The 25,241-nt window shown below is 44.5% G+C and overlaps 1 protein-coding gene across 5 annotated transcripts in view; it reads right to left on the bottom strand.

Moving 5' to 3' along the window:
* The window catches only part of LOC132834733 (pumilio homolog 2-like), a 125,350-nt gene extending 111,720 nt beyond the window's left edge, over positions 1-13,630 (bottom strand). For all 5 annotated transcript variants that reach the window (XM_060853702.1, XM_060853712.1, XM_060853719.1 and 2 more), the window contains exons 1-2: positions 13,507-13,630; positions 11,178-11,530 (exon numbers count right to left, since the gene is read on the bottom strand). In XM_060853702.1, the coding sequence (XP_060709685.1) occupies positions 11,178-11,519 (342 nt within the window). In that variant the 5' untranslated portion in view covers positions 11,520-11,530; positions 13,507-13,630. The remainder of the gene's footprint in view (positions 1-11,177; positions 11,531-13,506) is intronic.
* Positions 13,631-25,241: the final 11,611 nt, after the last annotated feature.

Here is a 25,241-nt window from a genome sequence, read left to right as displayed (position 1 = left end):
TGGAAAGAACCACAACTTCTTTATCTCAGTCTTTATTTAAGGTTATCAACATTGTTCAATGCCACCTTAGGCTTTTAAAACCCAAAGATTGGCATTAGATGTAACTTTAAAACAAAACTGAGCATGTAAATAGAAATGAATAAGTACAATCTATCAGACATTACAGAGAGATGATTACTGTATGATTTGAATTAGGATAAGACATTTTTGCTATGACCGCCAAGTAGGAAAAGATGAAGGAGTGGTGGTTGAGTTTAGTTTGACCAAGAGACGAGTGAATCCAAGACAATTTTTTAAAAATTTGAAACTGAGCTGGCTACTACAACTTCTAATCTAATTTGCTAGTTTAACAGAAATGCAGAGGCAGATATTTAAGAGATATTACAAGGAAAGTTCAGTCAGGCTAGGGTTATAGTCAGCATAATTTAGAAGAGCAAGAGGTGACTTAGTTGAAATTTATTAAATCGTGAAGGAATCTTGAGGAGTTTTATGTGAAAAGGATGTTTCCTTTTGTGGGAGAATCTAGAACTAGGGGATCACTTTAAAAATCCAGGACTGTTCATTCAAACAGATTAGACAATGTTTTTTCTTTCCTCGAGTCATGAATTTTTGAAATTCTCTCCCCGAAATGGTGGCACAAGCAGAATCCTTAAATACTTTTAAGGAGTAGGTAGACGGATTTATTAAGCAAGAGTTTGAGAGGTTATCAGAGGTAGGTGGAAGCATGGGTTTGAGGTCACAATCAAATCAGCGATGATCTCACTGAATAGCAGAATGGGCTCAAAAGGCTGAATGACCTACTTCTGCTCCTGTTCACATATCCATATATACCTCAACTACCATATCAACATAGCAGAAGTTGAGTCTAAATAATTTCAAGGCAGAAACAGATAAGCTCTTAGCAAAGGGATGAAAGTTTACTTGAAGTGGGAATATGGAGGTAAAACTGCAATCAGATCAGCCATGACCTTATTAAATGGCAGAGTAGACTTGAGGAGCATTCTGCTGTTGTAGCGCATAGATTTGTACAACAGTACACTCATTTCAAAAGAAAACCCGAGATGGGGAAAAATTAGAGTCAAAATGCGGTCAGAGGGGAAAATATAAAAAGGTAGTGAACATATTGAAAGAATGACGCTATAGGTGGTAATGAAATGAGAAGACATTTCCCACCATTTTGTATCAGTTTTCCTCAGACTGTGTCTGCTTTCAAAACTCAGCTACTTTTAAATGCAAAATAGCAAATTTGAATACCTTCTCTCAATAAGGTCTCATCTGAAAACTACATGTGATTTTGGTCCGTCATATGGTGGGGAAAATAACAACGGCCTCAAAATTCAAGATGGGCCAACAGAATAATACATAATGAATGTAAAGGCTCAACTTGCAATCTTGGAGCTGTATTTTACAGAGATGATGTTGCGGCAACATATCCATATCATCAATAGGACTGTCCTCATGTATCAATATATCACCTGACTCCACCCTGGTCACACCCTTCTGCTGCTAAACCACTCCGTGCCTTCATAACCTCTCAACTTGACAACTGTACTCCGCTACTCCCATGTTGCCTAAATATGAGCTCATTCAAAAATGTACTGCTGTCTGTATGCTAACTCACATCAACTCCCATTCAGCCAACATCCTTGTGTATGCCTGATCTTTCGGCAACTTGCAATTTTTAACTCTTAGATTTCAAATCCATACTCGTCCCTCCATACTCAATCTTAAAACCCTCAGTGATTTTAGCAATGCACAAATTGTAATCACTCCAACAATGATAGCCATGCTTTCAGTTGTCTTGGCGCCAAATACTCGAATTCCCTTCCCAAATCTCACCAACTTCTTTTTCTAAGACATGATCTAAAGCCTACCTCATTAACCAAGCTTTTGGTTACCTGACTTGATACTTTCTTTTGAGGCACACTGTCACATTTTGTTCAGTGGCATTCTTATGACACTCTTAGGAACTCACTTCTTTCAATAATAGCTGCTTTAAAGAAACAAACTATTAATTGCTTTTCCTATGTAAACATTGCTACGCCAATACCTTATCACGAGAACTCCACATTCATAGACAAAGGGCATGCTGCAATATCTATCCAATAAACATATCAATTTAAATTGGAGTTTCACATTCAAGTGCAGTTTTAATAATGTTGTATTTCTTAATTATAAACATTTTTTTAGCTCTGAAAATTAAATTTTACAATGGCCTTTCTCTTCAGACTTTCATTTTTACTGCAGTCGTAAAGAGTTTTTTTTCTTTTACTCTTCTCCCTCTCAATTCCTTATTTCTTTTCTTCTATTTTGCTTTCTATGCATCAATACATTAAATATTCTGACGCTTCCTTATTTAGTCACTGAGTAGCTCGATTAAGAATTCTTCAAACTGATTAGTCAGTTGGGTAGTCAGTTTGTTACGCAGAGTGACACCAACGGTGCAGGTTCAATTCTTAACCAGCCGAGATTACCAGTAAATGTACCTCCTTCTCAATTCTGCTCCTTGCCTGAAACATAGTGATCCTTAGGATAAACTCATGACCAACAGTCCTTCTCTCTCATGACACAGCAGTCCTACGCCCTGAGACTATAGAGACCTTATATTAGTTGATGAGACATATTGTTGAGTGCACCCTGTTTGCATAGGTCTCAGATCCTCTATAGAGAGTTACATATTATATCAAACCTCAAGTAACAAATTGTGAAGGAAAAGAGAAAGAAATGTCATTTGGTACTTAAGGTGACAAATGTTGAGTACCTAAGCTTATGTAATCTTGGTATGACATGATTATGACAGTCTACCTGCTCTTCGTCAACTTTGATACATTCTTTGAAGTACCAATAACTAAATCTCTAGAAGACAAAGAGGAGAATAAGCACAGTAGACAGCCAGGAAGACACTCCCCCTCCTGGCTGTTATTGCAGGAATTGCTATTGAACTGTTGTTCCAACAGACACCAGCTCAAAAACCTGCTAGCATTCTTTTTAACAGCACTGTGGGTGTGCCTATACGGCAGCTGTTGGAAGGCGGCAGTTCACAATCGTATTTTCAAGGATAATTAGCAATGAACATCAAATACTGGTATTGCCAATGCCATTCACATCTTATGAACTTTTTAAAAGCTACTTCCATCAGTGCAGGGTAAGAGTAAAAGATACAATCTCTGCCACCACTGAGCCAGAAGACTGATACTCAGTGAAAAGAACACGCTTAAGGGATTGAAACTAAGCATGTAAAATTGTCTTGCATGTTAAAAGAAGTACAGTATAAAGATGTCAGACTGGTGTTTAGAAGCAGCAACCAATAGTATTCACTCATGCATCATGCAGGACAATAAAGAACCAAGTTTAGAAATTGTCAATTATAACCAATTTCAATTATCCACAGAGTAAGATTTTTTTCAGAGTTGGCAAGGCCAATTATCCACTTCTACTTGCATTGTGGAAACAAACGTGGGTATTTCCCTTGAATGACTATAGTTTGTGATGGTGATGCTTCCACAATGGAGTGAAACAGAAAATTGCAAGATCGTACTTACTAGTTTGTTACACTTTACTAAATAGAGTTTCACTATATTTCAGCATAATCTTAAGCAATTGCAATGATTGATCATTCAGCGCTTACAACACCATAAGAACATGTCAATTTTTACAAACAACTTCTAAATAAATGCTCCAAAGCTCACATCACAACTTAAAGTGATGTAAAAATAATTATAAGAAACAAATGATACTTTTAAACACAAATTTTACTCAAACTGTTTCTGACACAAATGTTGCCAGTTCTCACTGTGTAGACATCATAGCCAGTTTAAAACTGCTGGAATCCATTAAAAACCAAAAACACATTGATGACTTCTAGATCATGCATAATACAAGAGCAGCTCTGGAATAAAATTAAGTGAAATATGGAGGTTATCAGCTTCAGCACGTCCAACTGCTTAATATTCCGAAAGCAGATGGGGATGAGATCTTTGATTCAGGAAGTGCCAGAACAATCAAATCTTTCACTCAACATAAAAGCAATTGACACCTAACAATTATTGATGAGCAAATTATACACAATTTTGTTTTAAAATCACTATAATCATTCAGAAACTCAGATTACAATATTTAATTCTTTGAGAGATAAAATTTTAGTTAATTTGATGGTCATCACATTCCTCAGCAATTCAGATTGTGTTGATTTTCATATAATAAAAGAGAAACCAACAAAAATATAATGTGGCTTTCATTTCCTCATTTAGAGCTTTATGGGTATATAATAAGACACCAAGGAAAAATGCACAAGTCAAGATAGGTAAGTAAAGAGTTGGTTGAACAAGTAGGTTTCATTAATACAGGCAATGTGAATTGGTCTAGGAGAGTAATTCTCGAAATAGGGCCTCGACAGCAAAACACATGGCCATGAATAATGAGGAAAAGTAAATCAGGGAAATAAGATACAGAATGGAGGGAGAGAACATTCTCAGTGGACTGTGAGGCAAGTGACTTATTTTAGTCATAGATGGGGATGTGGACATTGCTGGCATGTTTTGCTTAAAATTTGTTGATGAAGAGAAAGAACTAAAAAACAGGATTATATGACTTAAACCACGATACATGACACAATGTCTAACTAAGTGATATAATCCGCTCAGCAAGAGTAAGAAACTGTGCACTTTACTGTTCTGCAAAGTGGCAGAGAAATCAAATCATCTACATAAATAAATTCAATACTTTTAAGTATCTTGTTTAAACCAACATTTTAACTGCATAATAAACAGACCATCGTCCTTTGGTATGATTTGGATAATTTGTTCTTTTCCTTCTTCTCAAAGTTTAAACATTTTCTTCCCTTTGCAAGCTAGTTTTGGGTTTAAATCTGCAGTACCTTCGAACTGCCTGAAAGTATATACTTAGATATTAAACTGCATACATCAAACTCTGAACTAATATCAGAGAACAAGGTTGCCTGGTGTCTTAGCTCATTGCACTTGTAGAACTAATGGCCTACAAATTGGTTGCTATTTTACTTACAATAACTTCAAAATGCTCAAATGACTATAAAGAACTTTAGAATGCTTACAGAGCATGAATCGTATTTATATTTATTTTTAATTAGCTCATGGGATGCACATATATTGTACGGTAATGCTTGCTGACATAGATAACGCTGCGTAACCACGCATGCATGTTCACTGGAAATGCAAAACTACATTTTTGCTCATGTGCAGTGAAACACATGGCTTTGAATTGGGCTTCCTTGGTGGGGAAAGGAAGGCAGCATGGGGACTAATCCTCGAGTACAAAGGGAAGAGGGCCCCTGAGCCTGGGTGGGTAGTGGTAGAGGTGGGGAGACGATGTGGTGGTGTTAACAAGGACAGCCCAGGAGCCAGGAAGGGAGAGTGCAAACAAGAGATACTCTCCCCTTTTGTCTCCCTGCTGTGCTCCCACTGGCTCTTTTCCTCCCCATCTTCCATCTGGTTCTCTCCAGACCTTGATCTTCTCAAACCACCCCACTTTCCTAGGTCTTCCCAACCATGTAGCACACAGAGGTTCGTGGCAGGAAATGCAACTTACTGCATACTCCCAATAGCTTTGAGAAGGTGGTAGTTAAATGTCTTCTTGTACTGTTGTAGTCCTTGAGGTGTAGGGACAACAACAGTGCTGATGAGAAGGGATTTTCAGCATTTTGCAACAGCAACAGTAAATGGGAATACATTCCCAAGTCTGGAGAGTGGCTTGCAATGAAAGTTCCAAGTGCATCTTCTTCCATGCATCTGCTGCCCTTGCAGGTGGTGAATTTGTAGGTTTGAAAAGTGCTGTCAATGTAGACTTGTGAATTACTACAGTGTATTTGATATGTACACAATGCTGTGCTTTCGGGGGGGGACGGGGGGGGGGGGGGACTTTACTGAAGACTGGCAAACATGACTGGAGTTTTTCGGAGGAGATAGAGATCACTGAACTTGGCACAAGCTGAGGATAAATGCAAATACTTCAGAGTCTTGTTTTTGCATAGATATGCTCACGATTGAGGATGGGGTATTTGTGGTGCCGCTTCCTCCCCCCATTAGTTAATTGCCCACCATTGCTCATGGGTGGCTAAAACCATAGAAACTGGGCACAGGAGTAGGCAAGTCAACCCTTTCAGGCTTGCTTGCCACTTAATACAATCATGGCTGATCTCATTTCGATCTCAAATCCACTCTCCTGCCTGCTCCCCATACCGCTTTTACCATTTAATTACTAAAACTCTGTCTACCTCCTCCTGAAATTTATTGCGTCCCATCATCCATCACATTTTGGGGTAGCAAACCCCATAGATTCACAAACCTTTGAGAGAAGTAATCCCTCGCCATCTGTTTTAAATGCTGCCAGCCTTTAGTGTAAAGCCATGACTTCTTGTTCCAAATTGCCCCACAAGGGGAAACATTTACAGTACAGCAACTCTGTCAATCCTCTTTGGCATCATGTATGCTTTAATTAAACTTACTCTTATTCTTTGAAACTCTAGCAAGTATAGGCCTAAACTACTCAATCTCTCCACATATGACATCTCTAATTAAATCAAGTGAACCTTATCTGAGCTGCCTTAAGTAAAGGTACCAAATCTGTATGCAGTACTCTAGGTGCAGTTGCAACAACACTTAACTCGTGATAGGACTGCAGAGCTTTGGTCTGATTCATTGGTTGTGGAGTATCCAAGGTTCTTTTTTTTTACTACCATCCTTATCCTTGTGATAGAATTACTAGAGTCATGGAAAATCAGGACAAAATTCTTGAGCTGTGTAAGTGAATCAAGACTTAAAAACAATTAGTTTAAAGCCATCTCGTGGAAATTAACCTTACAGAATCCAACCTAACAGGCAACTTTAAAATCTGCTGTGAAGTTTGTACAGTTGAAGAGTACTCAATATGAATAAACCAAGGACCCTCTCTGCTCATCAGGTTGGGTCCCTTCTGCAATCTGTACTCATCACAAGATCTCACATAAACAAAGTCACCAGCTACCAGCCACAGCAATTGTCTCATTTATTATTGAGTTGCAGAACATCAATCGTGTTGACATCACTAGCACAACTTACAGCACAACAGAGAAGCACCTCCATTTAATTGGAAAGCTAACATTTTATTTTGAATTGGGTTTGCGATACCACACAATTTTGGCACTTCTCAAGTCTCAAATTTAGATTTAAGATTGCAGTAACAGCCAGAGTTAATATACAATAGTTCTAGAAGAAGTCATTTGTACCAAAACAATATTTGAGGGGTTTCGAATTGAAAGGAGGTCTTTCTCAAAACTGGCTTCCAAGATTAAAAAATGGGAGTTAATGCCATCCAAATAGAAATACAAGTGTTATCGATTCTGGTTTTAAGTTTTTGCTACAAATCTTAAAAAACACTAAGTACAGTGGTTCCCTCAAGGATATTTTCCCCTCAGTTCCCAAGAAAAAAATAATCTAAATCACAGAGCTGTACATTTACACAAATTAGAGAAGGTTGATATACAATACAAATGCTTTCTTGACCAAATAGAACCTAAATTATAAGATAGTTTGACAATATTTTCTTAGTCTGCATTTGTGGAGGGGATTCAATGTAATACGTTCCCAATGTGCTTCACAAAGTCACTATCAAAGTAAACTTGAGATTCAGTCAGGCGTTCGACAAGACTCCCCATGGGAGACTGATTAGCAAAGTTAGATCTCATGGAATAAAGAGAGAACTAGCCATTTGGATACAGAACTGGTTCTAAGGTAGAAAACCAAGGGTGGTGGTGGAGGGTTGTTTTTCAGACTGGAGGCCTGTGACCAGTGGAGTGCCACAAGGATCGGTGCTGGGCCCTCTACTTATTGTCATTTACACAAATGATTTGGATGCGAGCATAAGAGGTACAGTTAGTAAATTTGCAGATGACACCAAAATTGGAGGTGTAGTGGAGAGCGAAGAGGGTTACCTCAGATTACAACAGGATCTAGACCAGATGGGCCAATGGGCTGAGAAGTGGCAGATGGAGTTTAATTCAGATAAATGCGAGGTGCTGCATTTTGGGAAAGCAAATCTTAGCAGGACTTATACACTTACTGGTAAGGTCCTAGGGAGAGTTGCTGAACAAAGATCTTGGAGAGCAGGTTCATAGCTCCTGAAAGTGGAGCCACAAGTAGATAGGATAGTGAAGGTGGCGTTTGGTATGCTTTCTTTTATTGGTCAGAGTATTGAGTACAGGAGTTGGGAGGTCATATTGTGGCTGTACAGGACATTGGTTAGGCCACTGTTGGAATATTGCATGCAATTCTGGTCTCCTTCCTATCGGAAAGTTGTGAAACTTGAAAGGGTTCAGAAAAGATATGCAAGGATGTTGCCAGGGTTGGCGGATTTGAGCTACAAGGAGAGACTGAACAAGCTGGGGCTGTTTTCCCTGGAGCATCGGAGGCTGAGGGGTGATCTTACAGAGGTTTACAAAATTATGAGAAGCATGGATAGGATAAATAAGCAAACTCTTTTCCCTGGGTCGGTGAGTCCAGAACTAGAGGGAATAGGTTTAGGGTGAGGGGAAAAAGATATAAAAGAGACCTAAGGGGCAACCTTTTCACGCAGAGGGTGGTATGTGTATGGAATGAGCTGCCAGAAGACGTGGCGGAGGCTGGTAAATTGCAACATTTAAGAGGCATTTGGATGGATATATGAATAGGAAGGGTTTGGAGGGATATGGGCCGGGTGCTGGCAGGTGGGACTAGATTGGGTTGCGATATCTGGTCGGCATGGACAGGTTGGACCAAAGGGTCTGTTTCCATGCTGTACATCTCTATGACTCTAATTATCAAAAGCTTATGGATAAAGATGAGTGGTTTTAAAGGAAGAGTGCTAAATTGGGAGAACCTGCTCCTATGTCCTACCTTTGTTTTCTTTGTTCTCTGTTGCCCATACCACTACTGAAGTCTCTTTCACCAATTCCTCTCCTGCTTGCCGATCTACATTGCTTTATTAAATGACAATGCCTCAATTTTAAATTCACATAGTTTTCAAACCTTTCTCTATAGTATCAGGGATCAAAGCTTTATGGGGTTTCCAAACGCAGTCAGTTTTGCAATAACGCGGTAGCTCTGTACTCATGCAATCTGTGTTAAGAAATTCACATAATAGCACCATTTAAACTAATGGGGCTAGAATCACCATACAAGCAATACATGTTTTAAAATTTCACACTTTAGAAACAGTGTCCCCATTTCACCAATCGGGTTTTAGCAAATTCACATTAACGCTTTGATCGCCAAAATTTCCTTCCTTAACTGTCTATCTTTCTAACCCTTCTCTTCCTCCTTTCAGATGCTCATCAAAAACGTCAATCTTTGACCATCTTATCCTTATTTGTGAGGAAAATTATACAGGCAGCTAATCAGATAGAAAGGTACATAAAATCCTGAATATAAAAGAGCTTATGAAAATTTACATTAAAATAATTTTAAAATTCTGCACAGCTTTCATTAAATAAGAATCAACAGCACCTAAAATCATGAAACTGGCATAATCTAAATCTCTTTTGAATAGCTTTTTCAAATGTTGCGATGTTTGTAAGCAAATACACTCGCCCTCATACAATGAAAATCATTTGCCACGTATTATACGTCTTGGATGTCTGAACTCTATTTTTTTAATCAATTAGACATGCTTTAGCCACAATTACTCTGGTGCTTTAGCTTGATTCCAGAAAAAAGGTGTCTGTAAACCTACTCCCCTATTACACTGTTAGATTTGTTCTCTTAATGAAACAGCATATTTGTGGATGAAGAATTGCAGGCTTACATGTTGGCTCTCATAAATAAGTGGACTTAATATGAATACCAGAATCAGGTATACATTTGACATTTAAGATTCAGAAACTGAATAAGAATTGTAAGGTGGTAAAAAAATACAAAGAATATGCATAGAAGTAATCTTTCCTTACATAAATACAAGCAGTGAACATCGAGCTTCGTTTCGAAGGCTGCAGGAGTTATGAAGGCTTCACAACCAACATATAGCTGACCAGCTGTCAGACAACTCTGCTGTACACAAATCTACACATGCAAGGTACAGCACAGATAGGAGACACTTTTGTTCATAAATATTAAAACACTTCAAAACGTGAACTGCTTTCTGCTCCTGCCCAGAGACTGGTTTCAAAATAATAGCCTTAAAAACTGGACAAATACAAATTATAATCTAATTATTAGTCAACTCCACCTATACTTCGTCAACAAGGGAAAAATTAGTTTCACAATAACTCTGGTCCACTGCAATATTCGTAAACTAGGCACACTTCTAATTGCTTCACAACATGAAAATGGTGGTTTGTGTACATTCTGGCCTTACTTTCTAAATCTGACCTACTAACTATTAAAAACAGCCTAAACTTCCAAATATCTGAAACGTACAACTCACCAAGTCTCTTTCAATACCACCATTCAAAACTGCAGCTGAAACACCACCTGAGAATCTCCCAACTAACTATGCATTATCCTGATTTGGAATTATATTACTGTTCCTTCACTGTCACTTGATCAAAATTTTAAACCCCTCATCCCAACAACACTGATGCACTTGCAGCAGCTCAAGAAAGTGACTCATTGCAATTTCTAGAATCCAGTTCAGAATCAGAAACATTGCTGGCCATGCCAACATACCACAAAAGAGTTTAACAAGTCTGGTAGGTTAGCTACGGGCTATTGTATAAAAAGAACCACAGATGAGACTTTTAATAATATGGGATGATACGAAATCAATAAATAAATCTATTTTATTACAGTGCTACATGTAAAACCCAATCATCATATGACTGCCTATTTAGAGCAGCATTGAAAATAAATAATATTTAAAAGTTACTAATATAAAGATAGCAAGGACTTGTAAAAATGCATGCATGCACTTAATGTGATTGCATCGGTCCTCAAATTGCGCTTTTGTAACCCCTTTAAGGGGTAACATCCAGAAAACAGAACAATAATTTAACATCACCAAGATACAAAAACACATCAAGGCACCTTCAGATTCTTTTCTTGACAATCCCACTCAACACACAAAAGTTGGGAACACAAAAGAAACAGAAAAACAGCAGGAAACTATTTCAAATGTGAGAACAGGGTGAGTGAATTGTGCAGCTTTGATTTCATTCCCGTCCAGCAGAGGAGTTAACCCCCCCCAAAACACACCTGATGTTCAACATGGACCCCATCCCCCGTGGGCCAACGGTGTTTGCTTGAGTAGGTGCCCAGTTGCTCCCCCGGCTGCCTCTGGAAGAAATAACCCACAGTGGCGTCGTCTTGGGATCGGCCGCTGAGAGGGGGCTGGACTCCGGGGTTGCTGGACACCACAGTGGGGGCAGCACCAGGCCCCAGAGTGGCGCCAGCAACAGCGGCACTCAGCACCATCCCACTGCCGCCCGGAGGAGCACCCCCTCCGCTGCTTCCTCCGCCTCCATGCATCATCCGCGCCGAGTCCTGCTGCCAGGCCACTTCATTCATACCCAGGAGCACACATGGAGGTATATTCATTCCACGGGAACCTATACAGGAGCAAGAAATCATTGCATCAGTCAAGAGGCAAAAAGCACCTCCACCCCAAAACGCCACATTTCCACAGACCCTCATCACACTCTCCTCCAACCACTCTTTCGTCTCCCCCACCCCCCACTATTCCAGCACCTTTCCTCTTCATTGCCTACCCTCTCGCACCACCTTTTCCCCTCTTTCACCGACTCCTCTCACCACGGTTTCCCACATACCAACAGTTCTCACCCCAACCCATCCACCACCTTAGTTCCTCCTCATACCCACAACTCCCCTCGCTCTACATCTATCTCCCAAAGCTCCTTCTCCCCTCCTCCAACCACCCTCTTCCCCACTCCTCTACCAGCCCTCTTACGCACCCCCATCACCCTCCCTTGCATCCCCCTCCATTCCTCCAGCCCTTCCTTCTCCCCAAACCCCTCCACTCCAATCCTATCCCCCTACCTTTGCCTCCCCTTCCACTCCTGCCCCCCTCCACCTCTGTCTCCCCTTCCACTCCTGCCCCCCTCCACCTCTGTCTCCCCATCCACTCCTGCCCCCTTCCACTCCTGCCCCCCTCCACCTCTGTCTCCCCATCCACTCCTGTACCCCCCGCACCTCTGCCTCCCCATCCACTCCTGTACCCCCACCTCTGCCTCCCTCTCCACTCCTGTCCCCCCTACCTCTGCCTCCCCCTCCACCCCTGCCCCCCTACCTCTGCCTCCCCCTCCACTCCTGTACCCCCCACCTCTACCTCCCCCTCCACTCCTGTACCCCCCACCTCTACCTCCCCCTCCACTCCTGTACCCCCCCACCTCTGCCTCCCCATTCACCCCTGTACCCCCCACCTCTGCCCCCCCTCCACTCCAGTCCTCCCCAACCTGTCTCCCCTTCCATTCCTGCCCCCCCACCTCTGCCTACCCTTCCTTCATCCATCCATCGCCCCATTTCTCCCTCCCCTCGCTTCCCCCAGTTCCCCATCATCCCTCAACTCCTTCCTTCCTGTTCCCCATTTCGCCTGCCCCCGCTCCACATTTGTGTCCCCTCACTCCACAATCCCTGCCTCAAACTCCTTCCCCTCCCATCCTCCATTTCGCCCACGACTGACTTCCCCCACCTCTCCCTCCCCCTTTCTCTGCCTTCCCTCAATTCTCCCTTGCCTCCCTCACCCTCATCTCCCTCCCCTTACGTCCCCTTCTCTCCCTGCCATCTCCCCCTCCCTTCAGCCACCAACCCCGCCCACTCTTCTCCATCCAGTTCATACTGATCTCATCCTCACTCCACTCCATTCCTTCCTATTACCCTCAATCTTCCCCCCCAACCCCCCTCCTGCCGCAGGTCCCCTCCCCCCACGGACCCATCCGCCAATTCCCCCCTCCTCCTCCTCCCGCGGGGTCCCTCTCCCCAAGCCCCCTCCTCCTCCCGCGGGGTCCCTCTCCCCAAGCCCCCTCCTCCTCCCGCGGGGTCCCTCTCCCCCCAACCCCCCTCCTCCTCCCGCGGGGTCCCTCCCCCCCAACCCCCCTCCTCCTCCCGCGGGGTCCCTCCCCCCCAACCCCCCTCCTCCTCCCGCGGGGTCCCTCTCCCCAAGCCCCCTCCTCCTCCCGCGGGGTCCCTCCCCCCCAACCCCCCTCCTCCTCCCGCGGGGTCCCTCCCCCCCAACCCCCCTCCTCCTCCCGCGGGGTCCCTCCCCCAATCCCCCACCTCCCGGGGGTCCTGTCCCCCCTCCCCCCTCCCCCCTCCTCCCGCGGGTCCTGTCCCCCCTCCCCCCTCCTCCCGCGGGTCCATCCCCCAACCCCCCTGCTCTCGGGGGCCCTCTCCCCCCACACACTCTGACTGTGGGCGGTAGCGGCGGCGAGCGGGCCCGGCTCTGGGGCCCGTTCCTCTTCCTCGATCTTTGTGTGGCTCCGACATTATTTTGTTTATTAAGACGCGCTCTCTCTCGGCCGATTCTTGGCGCTCGGTTCTCGGGGCCCGCGGGCGGACTCATACTCACGGGCTCGGGTTAATGTAGGCGGCCTTCCGGGGCTTTCTCTCCGTTTTTTGTTCCGACAAAAACTCAGCGCCTTCCCCACAACAACATGGCGGCGGTTAGCGTCCCCGCGCTCAGCATCCAGCCCCGCCCCCTTCCCAGGATCCTTCGCACCATCTGGCCACGCCCCCTCGGTTTCCCTCGCCCCATCTGGCCACGCCCCCTCGGTTTCCCTCGCCCCATCTGGCCACGCCCCCTCGGTTTCCCACGCCCCATCTGGCCACGCCCCCTCGGTTTCCCTCGCCCCATCTGGCCACGCCCCCTCGGTTTCCCACGCCCCATCTGGCCACGCCCCCTCCCCTGTTTCCCTCCCGGCCCCGCCCCCTTCCCTGTTCCCCTCCCGGCCCCGCCCCCTTCCCTGTTTCCCTCCCGGCCCCGCCCCCTTCCCTGTTTCCCTCCCGGCCCCGCCCCCTCCCCTGTTTCCCTCCCGGCCCCGCCCCCTTCCCTGTTTCCCTCCCGGCCCCGCCCCCTCCCCTGTTTCCCTCCCGGCCCCGCCCCCTCCCCTGTTTCCCTCCCGGCCCCGCCCCCTTCCCTGTTCCCCTCCCGGCCCCGCCCCCTTCCCTGTTCCCCTCCCGGCCCCGCCCCCTTCCCTGTTTCCCTCCCGGCCCCGCCCCCTTCCCTGTTTCCCTCCCGGCCCCGCCCCCTCCCCAGTTTCCCTTTCCCCTCCCCCTCCTCCATCCATCATTTCCCTCCCCTCTCCCTCTTTCCTTTCCCCTCCCCCTTGCAGGTCCTTGCCCCTCTCGCCCACCCCATCCCTTGCCCCGCCCTCTCCCTCAGACGCCCTTCCCCGCCCCCACCATTATTTCCCTTGCCCCCTCTCGGCCCCGCCCCCTCCCTCCCTCCGGACACGCCCCTCGCACTCCCTTGCCCCCGCCCCCCCAACACTAACCGCCCCCAAATCCTTCCTGCCCCCATTACCATCAATCCAGGCTTTGCCTGGTATGAGATGGGACAGGGATTTCGTATTGGGGGCCCTGGGGTTAGACATGGGGGTATAGGGAACACTGGGACAGGGCATCGCGGGGCAATGGGGCAGGGCATCGGGGGCACTGGGGTTATAGGGAGCACTGGGACAGGGCATCGGGGGGCAATGGGGCAGGGCATAGGGGGCACTGGGGTTATAGGGAGCACTGGGGCAGGGCATGGGGGCACTGGGGCATGTCATGGGTATAGGGCGCACTGGGACAGGGCATCAGGGGGCACTGGGGCATGTCATGGGTATAGGGCGCACTGGGACAGGGCATCAGGGGGCACGGGGCATGTCATGGGTATAGGGCGCAATGGGACAGGACATCGGGGGCAATGGGGTTATAGGGAGCACTGGGACAGGGCAGTGGGGGCACTGGGGCATGTCATGGGTATAGGGCGCAATGGGACAGGACATCAGGGGCAATGGGGTTATAGGGAGCACTGGGACAGGGCAGTGGTGGCACTGGGGCAGGGCATGGGGGCACTGGGGCATGTCATGGGTATAGGGCGCACTGGGACAGGGCATCAGGGGGCACTGGGGTTATAGGGAGCACTGGGACAGGGCAGTGGGGGCAATGGGGCAGGGCATAGGGAGCACTGGAGCATGTCTTGGGGCTTATAGGGAGCACTGAGACAGGGCATTATAGACACTGGGGTAGGGCATAGGGGATATAGGGAGCACTGGGACAGGGCATCATGGGCACTGGCATAGGGGTATTGAGAGCACTGGGACAGGGCATCGGGGAGAGCATGGGGGACTGGGAGAGGGCATCAGGGCACTGGGACATTGCATAGGGGCACTTGGACATGGCATGTGGTATAGGGAGCATTGGGACAGAGCATCACGGACACTGACTAGGGCATAGGGGTTTAGGGAGCACTGTAGGGCATCGGGGGCACGGGTAGGGCATGGGGGCACGGGGCTATGGGGAGACACTGGAGTTGGCTATCGGGTTGGGCATGGAATTTATTGTGGACACTGGAACTGCGCATTGGGGCTCTGGGGTAAGGCATGGGTGTTATAGGAAGCGTTGGGACAGAGCACTGAGGTGTATACGGAGCACTGGGACAGGATTATGCATGGTGTTATGTGGGTCCACTGGGATAGGGCATCAGGAGGCACTGGGATAGGAACCTGAGAAGAGTACTGGAGACAATAGCATGGGGAGGGCACTGGGGGGATGACATATGTGCTGGGACTTGGGGAGGACACTGGAGTCATAAGAAGGCACTTGGGGTATGGAGACAACACTGTGAGAAAACTGGGCACAAAGTAAGAAGAATTCTTAGGGGCAGACTCACCATCCATAGTTAAGTACTGAAAGATATCAAAGATAGTATTAACCTTAAATAAACGTTGTATAATTGAGCATAAATAGTTGGTAGATCAGAAGATTGGACCTAGGTTTTGAGAAGGATTGGATCTAATATTTAAAAAAGCAAAGTATTACTAAAAGATTAATAAGGTGCAAAAATTTTGAGTATGAGAAAGTTTGCCAAAACTTTTGAAATAGTTATGAAAAAAAAGATATTTAAGAAAAGAGTTAACAAAGTCAATGTTGTTCCTGAAGAAAATGTGGCTGGGAATTAATGGTAATGGAGGATAAGGAAATGGCAGAGAAATTGAACAGATATTTTGTATTGGTCTTCAGTAGAAAGAATACAAGTAACATCCAGGAAATAGCTGTAAATCAGGAATTGAACAAGAGGCAGAAAACACAAAAATTACAATTAAGTAGCATTGAGTAAATTGTTGAAATTCTGAGTTGATAAGCCTCCAGGTCCTGAGGAATTTCATCTTAAGATCTGAAAAGAAGTAGCTATTGAGATAGTTGATAATGCTGGTTTTAGTTTTCCAAAACCCAATAGATTTGGGAAGATTTTATTAGATGAAATTGCTAATGAAACTCCTGTATTCAAAAATAAGGCAGAAATCAGGAAAATATAGGCCAATTAGCTGAATGTCTGTCATCAGGAAAATATTAGAAGCCATTATTATAAGATATATCAGGGCACTTAGATCAGTTCAAGGTAATCAGACAGAGCCAACATGATTTTGTCAAAGGGAAATCAAGTTTATCAAATTTATTGGAATTCTTTGAAGCAGTACTGTGGATTAAGGGAACCAGTGCATGTATTGTACTTAGGTTTTCAGAAGGCATTTAATAAGGTGACACATCACAGATTTTTGCAGGAAATAGGAGCTCATGGTGTTGGGCGTAACATGGATAGAAGAGTGGCTTTTTAACAAATAGCAGAAAGTGGCAATAAATGGGACTTTTTGAGATTGACAGGATGTGTTACAGGTGGTGTGCCATAAGGTTCAACGTTGACGCCTCAACTCTTTATAATTTATATAAATGATTTGGATGAAGGGATCAAAGGTATGGTAACTAAATTTGCTGAAGACACAAAAATAGATAGGAAAGTGTTTTGTCTGGATGTATCACTACCTGGTACGGCAACTGTACCATTCAAGATCGGAGATGGTTACAGAGAGTGGTGAACTCGGCCTGGACAATTACAAAGGCCAACCTCCCATCTATAGAATCCATCTACCAGTCCCACTGTCAAGAAAAGGCCGCCAGCATTCTCAAAGATCATCCCACCCTGGCAATGCTTTTCTACAACCTCTACCATCAGGGAGAAGGTCCAGAAGCCTGAACACACGCACCAGCCAGTTTTGTAACAGTTTCTACCTGACTGGTTAGAATACTGAATGGACTCACAAACTCTTAACTTTCGCCCATACCTGTGTTTTTGTTTTTGCCGCTGTTTACTTATTATTTACTATCTATGCTACTTAACAATGCCATCTGACTATTGCTCGCATGATGAGGCTTTTCACTGTGCCTCGGTACACATGACAATAAATTCAATTCAATTCAATATTTATATCATTGATGGCTACAGGTGAAGTGCCGGAGGTTAGCCAATGTGGTGCCATTGTTTAAGAAAGCTGTGAGGAAAAGCTAGGGAACTATAGACTGGTGAGCCTTACATCAGTGGTTGATAAGTTGTTGGAGGGGACTTTGAGAGACAGAATTTACAGGCATTCGGAAAGACATGGACTGATTTGGGATAGTCAGCATGGCTTTGTGCATGGGAAATTGTGTATCTCTGACTTGATTGATATTTTTGAAGAGGTGACAAAGACGATTGATGAAGCAGTTGATGTTGTCTATAAGGACTTCACTGAAGCATTTGACAAGGTTTCGCATGTTAAGCTGATTAGTAAGACTAGATCACATGGGATCCAAGGGAAGTTAGCCAACTGGATACAAAATTGGCTTGAAGGTAGGAGATAGGGAGTGGTGGAGAGATGTTTTTCAGGTTAAAGGCCTTTGATCAGCAGTGTATTGCAAGGATTGGTGTTGGGTCCATTGCTTTTCGTCATATTATGTAAATGATTTGTATGTGAATGTAGGAGGTATGGTTAGTAATTTTGCAGATAATACCAAAATAGGTGGTTTAGTGAACAATGAAGAAGGTTACCTCAGAGTACAATGGGACCTTAATCAGATGGAACGATGGGGTGAGGAGTGGCAGATTGACCTTAATTCAGATAAGTTTTGAGGTGTTGCATTTTGGTAAGGCAAACCAGGGCAGGACTTATACAGTTGATAGTAGTGCCCTGGGGAGTGTTGCCAAACAAAGACCTTGGGGTGCAGGTACAAAGTTCATTAAAAGTGGAGTCGCAGGTATACAGGATGGTGAAGAAGGGATTTGGCACATGTGCCTTCATTGGTCATAACAAAGTTAGAATGCCAGTTTGCAGCTGCACAGGAAATTCATGAGACCACTTTTGGAATACTGCGTTCAATTCTGGTCGCCCTGCTATAGGAAGGATTTTGTTCAACTTGAGAGTGTGCAGAAACAATTTACAGGGATTTTGCTGGGGACTGGAGGGTTTGAGCTGTCGGGAGAGGCTGAATAGGCTGAGGCTTTTTCCTTGGAGCGTCAGAGACTAAGGGGCGACTTTATGGAGGTTCATGAAATCATGAGGGGCATTGGTAGGGTAAATATCCAAATGTTTTTCCTGGGGTGGGAGAGTCCAAAATTAGGTGACACAGGTTTAAGATGAGATGGGGAAAGATTTAAAAAGGATTTGAAGGGTAACTTTTTCTCACAAAGGGAGGTATGTGTCTGGAACAAGCTGCCACAGGAAGTGGTGGAAGCTGGTATAATTGCAACATTTAAAAGACATTTGGATGGGTATATGAATAAGAATGGTTTAGAGGGATCTGGGCCAAATGGTGGCAACTGGCACTCTGTCTGATTAGGATTTCTGGTCAGTGCAGACGACTGGGAATGAAAAGTCTGCCTCCATGCTGTATAAAGGTAAAAACAATGACTGCAGACGCTGGAAACCCGATGCTAGAAATGTCGATTTTCCTGCTCCTCAGATGCTGCCTGAACTACTGTGTCTTTCCAGCACCACTCTACTCCAGAATCCATGCTGTATAACTCCATACAAGACCCTAAGGGGCTTTATCACATTGTTCTGAAAAGGGTGATTCCTCTCATGGGAGAGTATGGAACTGGAGGTCAGAGTTTAAAAATAAGGGTTTGCACATTTGAGACAGAGATGAGGATTTTTCTTTTGTCCCAGAGGGCAGAGTGTTTCTGGAATTCCTTTCCTCAAAGGTTAGTGGATGCAGAATCTTTCTTTTAAGGCACAGGGAAGTGGATTGTTGATTACCAAGGGCATGAAAAGTTACCAGGATATCCAGGAATGTACAGTTGAGGTTAATATCAGATCAGGTAGGTAAAAACAATGACTGCAGATGCTGGAAACCAGATTCTGGATTAGTGGTGCTGGAAGAGCACAGCAGTTCAGGCAGCATCCAAGGAGCAGTGAAATCGACATTTCGGGCAAAAGCCCTTCATCAGGAATAAAGGCAGTGAGCCTGAAGCATGGAGAGATAAGCTAGATGAGGGTGGGGGTGGGGAGAATGTAGCATAGAGTACAATGGGTGAGTGGGGGAGAGGATGAAGGTGATAGGTCAGGGAGGAGATTCCCGCCCACCTTCCGAGTACCCCTTCGCCCACCTCCAACACACTGCATCCACCTGGACACTCATAGCTACCTGGATGACACCTCTTCCCACCCTACCTCCTGCAAAAATGCCATCCCGTATTCCCAATTCCTCTACCTCCACCGTATCTGCTCCCAGGAGGACCAGTTCCACCACAGAACACACCAGATGGCCTCCTTCTTTAGAGACCGCAATTTCACTTCCCACGTGATTAAAGATGCCCTCAGACCCCACCCCTCCAACAGTAACAAGGACAGAACACCCCTGGTGCTCACCTTCCATCCTACAAACTTTCGCATAAACCAAATCATCTGCCGACATTTCCTCCACCTCCAAAAAGACCCCACCACCAGGGATATATTTCCCTCCCCACCCCTTTCCGCCTTCCGCAAAGACCGTTCCCTTCGTGACTACCTGGTCAGGTCCATGCCCACCCTCCCATCCTGGCACTTTCCCCCTGCCACCGCAGGAACTGTAAAACCTGTGCCCACACCTCCTCCCTCACCTCTACCCAAGGCCCTGAAGGAGCCTTTCACATCCATCAAAGTTTTACCTGCACATTCACTAATATCATTTATTGTATCCGTTGCTCCCGATGCGGTCTCCTCTACATTGGGGAGACTGGGCGCCTCCTAGCAGAGCGCTTTAGGGAACATCTCCGGGACACCCGCACCAATCAACCACACCGCCCCGTGGCCCAACATTTCAACTCCCCCTCCCACTTTGCCGAGGACATGGAGGTCCTGGGCCTCCTTCACCGCCGCTCCCTCACTACCAGACGCCTGGAGGAAGAACGCCTCATCTTCCACCTCGGAACACTTCAACCCCAGGGCATCAATGTGGACAACACCAGTTTACTAGTTTCCTAATTTCCCCTTCCCCCATACTTCCAGTTCAGCACTGTCCTCACGACTTGTCTGGACTTGTCCTACCTGCCCATCTCCTTTTCCATCTATCTACTCCACCCTCTCCTCCCTGACCTATCACCTTCATGCCCTCCCCCACTCACCCATTGTACTCTATGCTACTTTCTCCCCACCCCCACCCTCCTCCAGCTTATCTCTCCACGCTTCAGGCTCACTGCCTTTATTCCTGATGAAGGGCTTTTGCCCGAAACATCGATTTCGCTGCTCGTTGGAAGTTAATATCAGATCAGCCATTATTTTATTGAAGAACAGAGCAGTCTCAAAGGGCTGAATGGCCTTCTCTTTGTTTCCTTGTTCATATGTTTCTCTCCGCTCACTAAGAACCCACTGCATTGGCATAGGGGTGAGACCCAACATGCACACAACACCTCACTCAGTCACTCACCTCACTCAATCATCTCACAGACTCACTCATCTCACTCATTCACTGAGAACCCACTGCAGTGGCACAGGAACATTGGTAAGAGGAGGTCCTATGCAATACCTCATGCCATCTGACCAAATTTCAGGCTGTGGGGCTGATATGCTACAAAATGTTGTTCGAAGAGTGAAAAAGGGATTGCAACCTCACAGGAGCTGCATAAATATGAAAAATGGACTCTTCAAGGCCTTAGAAATTGCAAGCAGCCTGCCTGTCCATGAATGATCTCAATCTTCTATTATGTGCTGTGTACAAAACTCTTCTTCCCTCCTCAATGGAAATGGGAAGAAACGTCCGTAAAGATGTTTTCTCAGGAGGAGACATGACTGTAACACAAAGAATAAGGCAGGCTAACGTTGCAAGCTTTAGTTCCACTGCACTGACAGAGGGAGTGGCTGTGGCAAGGTACAGTCACATTGCATCATCAAAAGGAGAGGCTTGTAAACAGAATGCCAGGCCAAGTGTACTCGTCACAATCATCTAAGAAAAATGTAACTGGTCAAATCATTTCATTATAACAGTTACAAATCCAGATGTTCAAATCCATCACGGAAGCAAACCTTCCATCCATTGACTCTATGTATACTTCTCCCAGCCTCAGGAAGGCAGCCACCCTCATCAAAAACCCCTCCTATCCCGGTTATAATCTCTTCCAACCTCTTCTGTTGGACAGAAAGTACAAAAGCTTAAACACACACGCCAACAGATTCAAGAACATCTTCTTACCCAGTGTTAGAAGATTTCTGAACGGACCTCTCAAATTTTAAATTTAATGTTGATTTCACTTTGTGCACCTTCTCTGCACCTGTAACATTGTATTCCTCGCCCCGTTCAATGAGCCTAATACACTTTTGCATGGTGTGTTCTGCCTGTGCTGCATGCAAAGCAAAACTTTTCCCTGTACCTAGACACATGTGACAATAATAAATCAAACCAAATCAAAATTAAAAATCTCTCATTTTTTCATAATTATACAATGTACAGTTCCTTGATTTTGTCAGCTATACCACAAGTGTCTGAAATTTATTTTAAACCACGAGACTAGTTGCCTTTGAGGTTAATATAAATTATATTTCGAACCTAGTTCTGGCAGAAGTTGTAGTGGATTTGAAACATTAACTCTAGTTCTCTCTCCATAGATGCTGAGTTTCTTCAGAATCTGCAGTGTTTTATTATTATTAATATATATCATGTTTGTTTTCAACAATGGTGATTTTAGTCTGCAAAAATATTTGAAGGTGATTTTCCTCCAAAGGAATATAGATAAATATTGGCTCTTTATATATCCGCCTCTTTACATATGCATAAAGATCAAGTCAAAATAGGTTACATTTCAAACAAAAATTAGCATGGCTTAATAAAACTTTCAACATTATTAAAGTATGTGTTGGAATAACAGCGTTTACAGTTTAAGTTGAAAGTTGTGGAATATTTGCTGTGCATTTCAATTCCAGTTGCCTTTAATCCAGACCGGGCATTTTATGGCCCGCGGGCCCTTTGATCGTTCCTGTCCAGCCCGCATGAGGGCAATCTTAAATTAGAACATAAGTGAAAAAGTATTTACGCCATGCACACAATACAACTATGCTGCTTCTGTTTTGAAAAGGATGCTTTTTTTATTTACTAATGGATGCACATGCGTGTGTATGTGCGTGTGTGCGTGAACAGCTAAAAGTGATGCTTGCTGGCTAGCCCTCAAAATGTCAGCTCACGTCAAGACAAGTTATGTCATATCCCACAAATTCGCCAGAAACAATAAACCATTTTCTGCTGGAGAGTTTATTAAGGAGTGCTTGTTGGACTCTGCAGAACTAATATGCCCAGAGAAAAAGGAGGCATTTGAGAATGTGCCCCTCTCCCGACGTGTAACAAGAAGGATTGGGAACATCGCGAGAAATCTGGAGGTTCAGCTGCACCATAGAGCAGTCAACTTTGACTTTTTTTTCCTTGGCTTTGGATGAGAGCTGCGACATACGTGACACAGCCCAGCTACTCATCTTCGTACGTGGGATAACTATGGACTTTAAAATCACGCAGGAGCCGGCAGCCATACAGTCAATGAAAGGAACAACAACTGGTAATGATTTGTTCACGGAGGTAAATGCATGTTTGGACACATTGGGACTAAAATGGGACAAGCTGGCGGGTGTGACAATGGATGGTTGTCCAAATCTAATGGGAAAAAATGTTGGACTCTTAAAGACAGAAATTGACCCTCAACAGAAATTGGTATTTTTGCATTGTATTATACATCAGGAAGTGTTGTGTAAGTCAGTGTTAAAAAATAACCATGTGGTTGATGTTGTAACTAAAATAGTTAACTTCATCAGGGCAAGAGCTTTGAATCGCAGGCAGTTTGTTGCACCTTTGGAGGAAAATGAGACTGAATATCGTGACATAGGCTACCACACAGCGGTCAGGTGTCTCAGCCTGGGCAAAATGCTGAAAAGGGAATGGGACCTGAGAGAAGAGATTCAAGATTTCTGTGTGAAGAAAGGGAGTGGCATTCCATGGGTTCAGATGCAGACTGGATTGCAGACCTTGGTTTTGCTATTGGTGTGACTGCACTTATGAATGAACTAAATGTGAAACTGCAGTGCAAGGGCCTTTTTGTGCATGAAATGTGCAACTTGGTGAAGGCTTTTATGAGAAAGTTGCAGCTTCTCTCAAGCCAAATGGAGGACAACGTTCTCACCACTTGCCAACACTGAAGGAAGCAGCACCTTCAGCTGATCACCTCCACAGGTACTCATCTATGTTAGAAACACTGCATGGTGAATTTTCAAGGCAATTTCAAGACTTTAAAACGGTTGAGAATGAAATGCACATGATTTTTTTCCCCATTTACATGCAATGTGGAGAATATACCTAGTGATGTTCAGCTTGAACTCATTGACCTGCAGTCTGACACACTTCTGGCACAGTAGGTTAGTATCTGCTTGATTTTTACGCTTCCCTCAAAGAGGAGAACTTTCCACACATGAGGTAGCATGCTCAGAAGATTCTAGTCCTCTTTGGATCTACCTATATATGCGAACAAACATTCTCAGTGATGAAGTTCAACAAATCCAAATACAGATCCTCTATCACTGATGATCACCTCTCTGCTGTCCTTTGCATATTCACCTCAGACATTCAACCAGATTTCAGTGCACTTGTTCAAGCCCAAAACAGGTTGGATTTTTCTCACTAAACAAGTAAAATGAACTGAAAAACATCAAAAGCACTTATTGCTTTTTGTATAGAGTTGTTTGTTGTTTGTAATACTGAACAATAATGAAACAACTTTTCAATATTGGTTTGTGAGATTAACATGTTAAAAATAAAATGAAATACTGAAATTATTGTTTTTACTGTTTATTTCTTCTATATTTGACCTACTCCACAATTTCATATCTTTATTATAACAGAATATCCTTATTCTTTTGATTATAAGTTTCAGTGCAAAACTATATAATTTAGTACTTTTGAACAATGGGAGAAAATTAATACTGAGCAGAATTATGTTCAACTTATTGTTGGTTTTGGCCCTCCAACACAACTCAGGTTTCTCATGTGGCCCTTTGGAAGAATTAATTGCCCACCCCTGCTTTAATCTGTTGTAATGTGCTTCTTGAACACATTAAACAAATCGAATTGAATTGAGTGATTTATTGTCACCTGTATTTCGGGGAAAATACAGTGAAAAGCTTCAAGTGTCACCACTCTCCAACATCATTTTGAATAATTAAAAAAAATAATAAAAAGATATGACTGAAAGAAAGTCCCTCTTTGTTCTTTATCCACTGCTCCAGTTCAAGGCTTCCCCCACTGCTGCCCCTCTGGGCCTGCCCATGTTGGAGTTGCCACATTTCAGGTGCCATCTGCTGTTGCTGGACACAAATCTCTGCCATCAATGGCAATGTCCCTCCGCTAGTGCTGGAACCAACAAAGTTGGAGTCACTACTCCCCAGGAGCCATTTCTTGTCACTGGCCCAGTCTGAGCCACTAACATCACTGTCACTTTTTGGGTGGAGCTGTCCTTTGTTTGTGCAGTTGGGCTTTGTTGGCTCATAGTCCACATATTTTTATGTAGAGTATACCTTGAACTTGTATCCACTCGGAAATTGACTATCGAGATCTGGCAGGATGATGTTCACCTCAACTTGCGTTAATTTGGCATCATTAATGCGTAAAATATTCCAAGGCACTTGACGATTAAGATTGCAAGGAAACCACATGCAGAGGTGGAAGGGAGAGATTTGGAGGGAAGACTGAAAATTGGATGAGTTGTCAAAGTTTAATGACGGTGTTACAAAACTGGGATTGTGACTCTAGATGGTACAAATGGTGGCAAGGGAGCAG

Source organism: Hemiscyllium ocellatum, chromosome 3 (genome assembly GCF_020745735.1).
Source record: "Hemiscyllium ocellatum isolate sHemOce1 chromosome 3, sHemOce1.pat.X.cur, whole genome shotgun sequence".
NCBI classification, from domain to species: domain Eukaryota; kingdom Metazoa; phylum Chordata; class Chondrichthyes; order Orectolobiformes; family Hemiscylliidae; genus Hemiscyllium; species Hemiscyllium ocellatum.
This window is presented reverse-complemented; position numbering and strand designations above follow the sequence as displayed.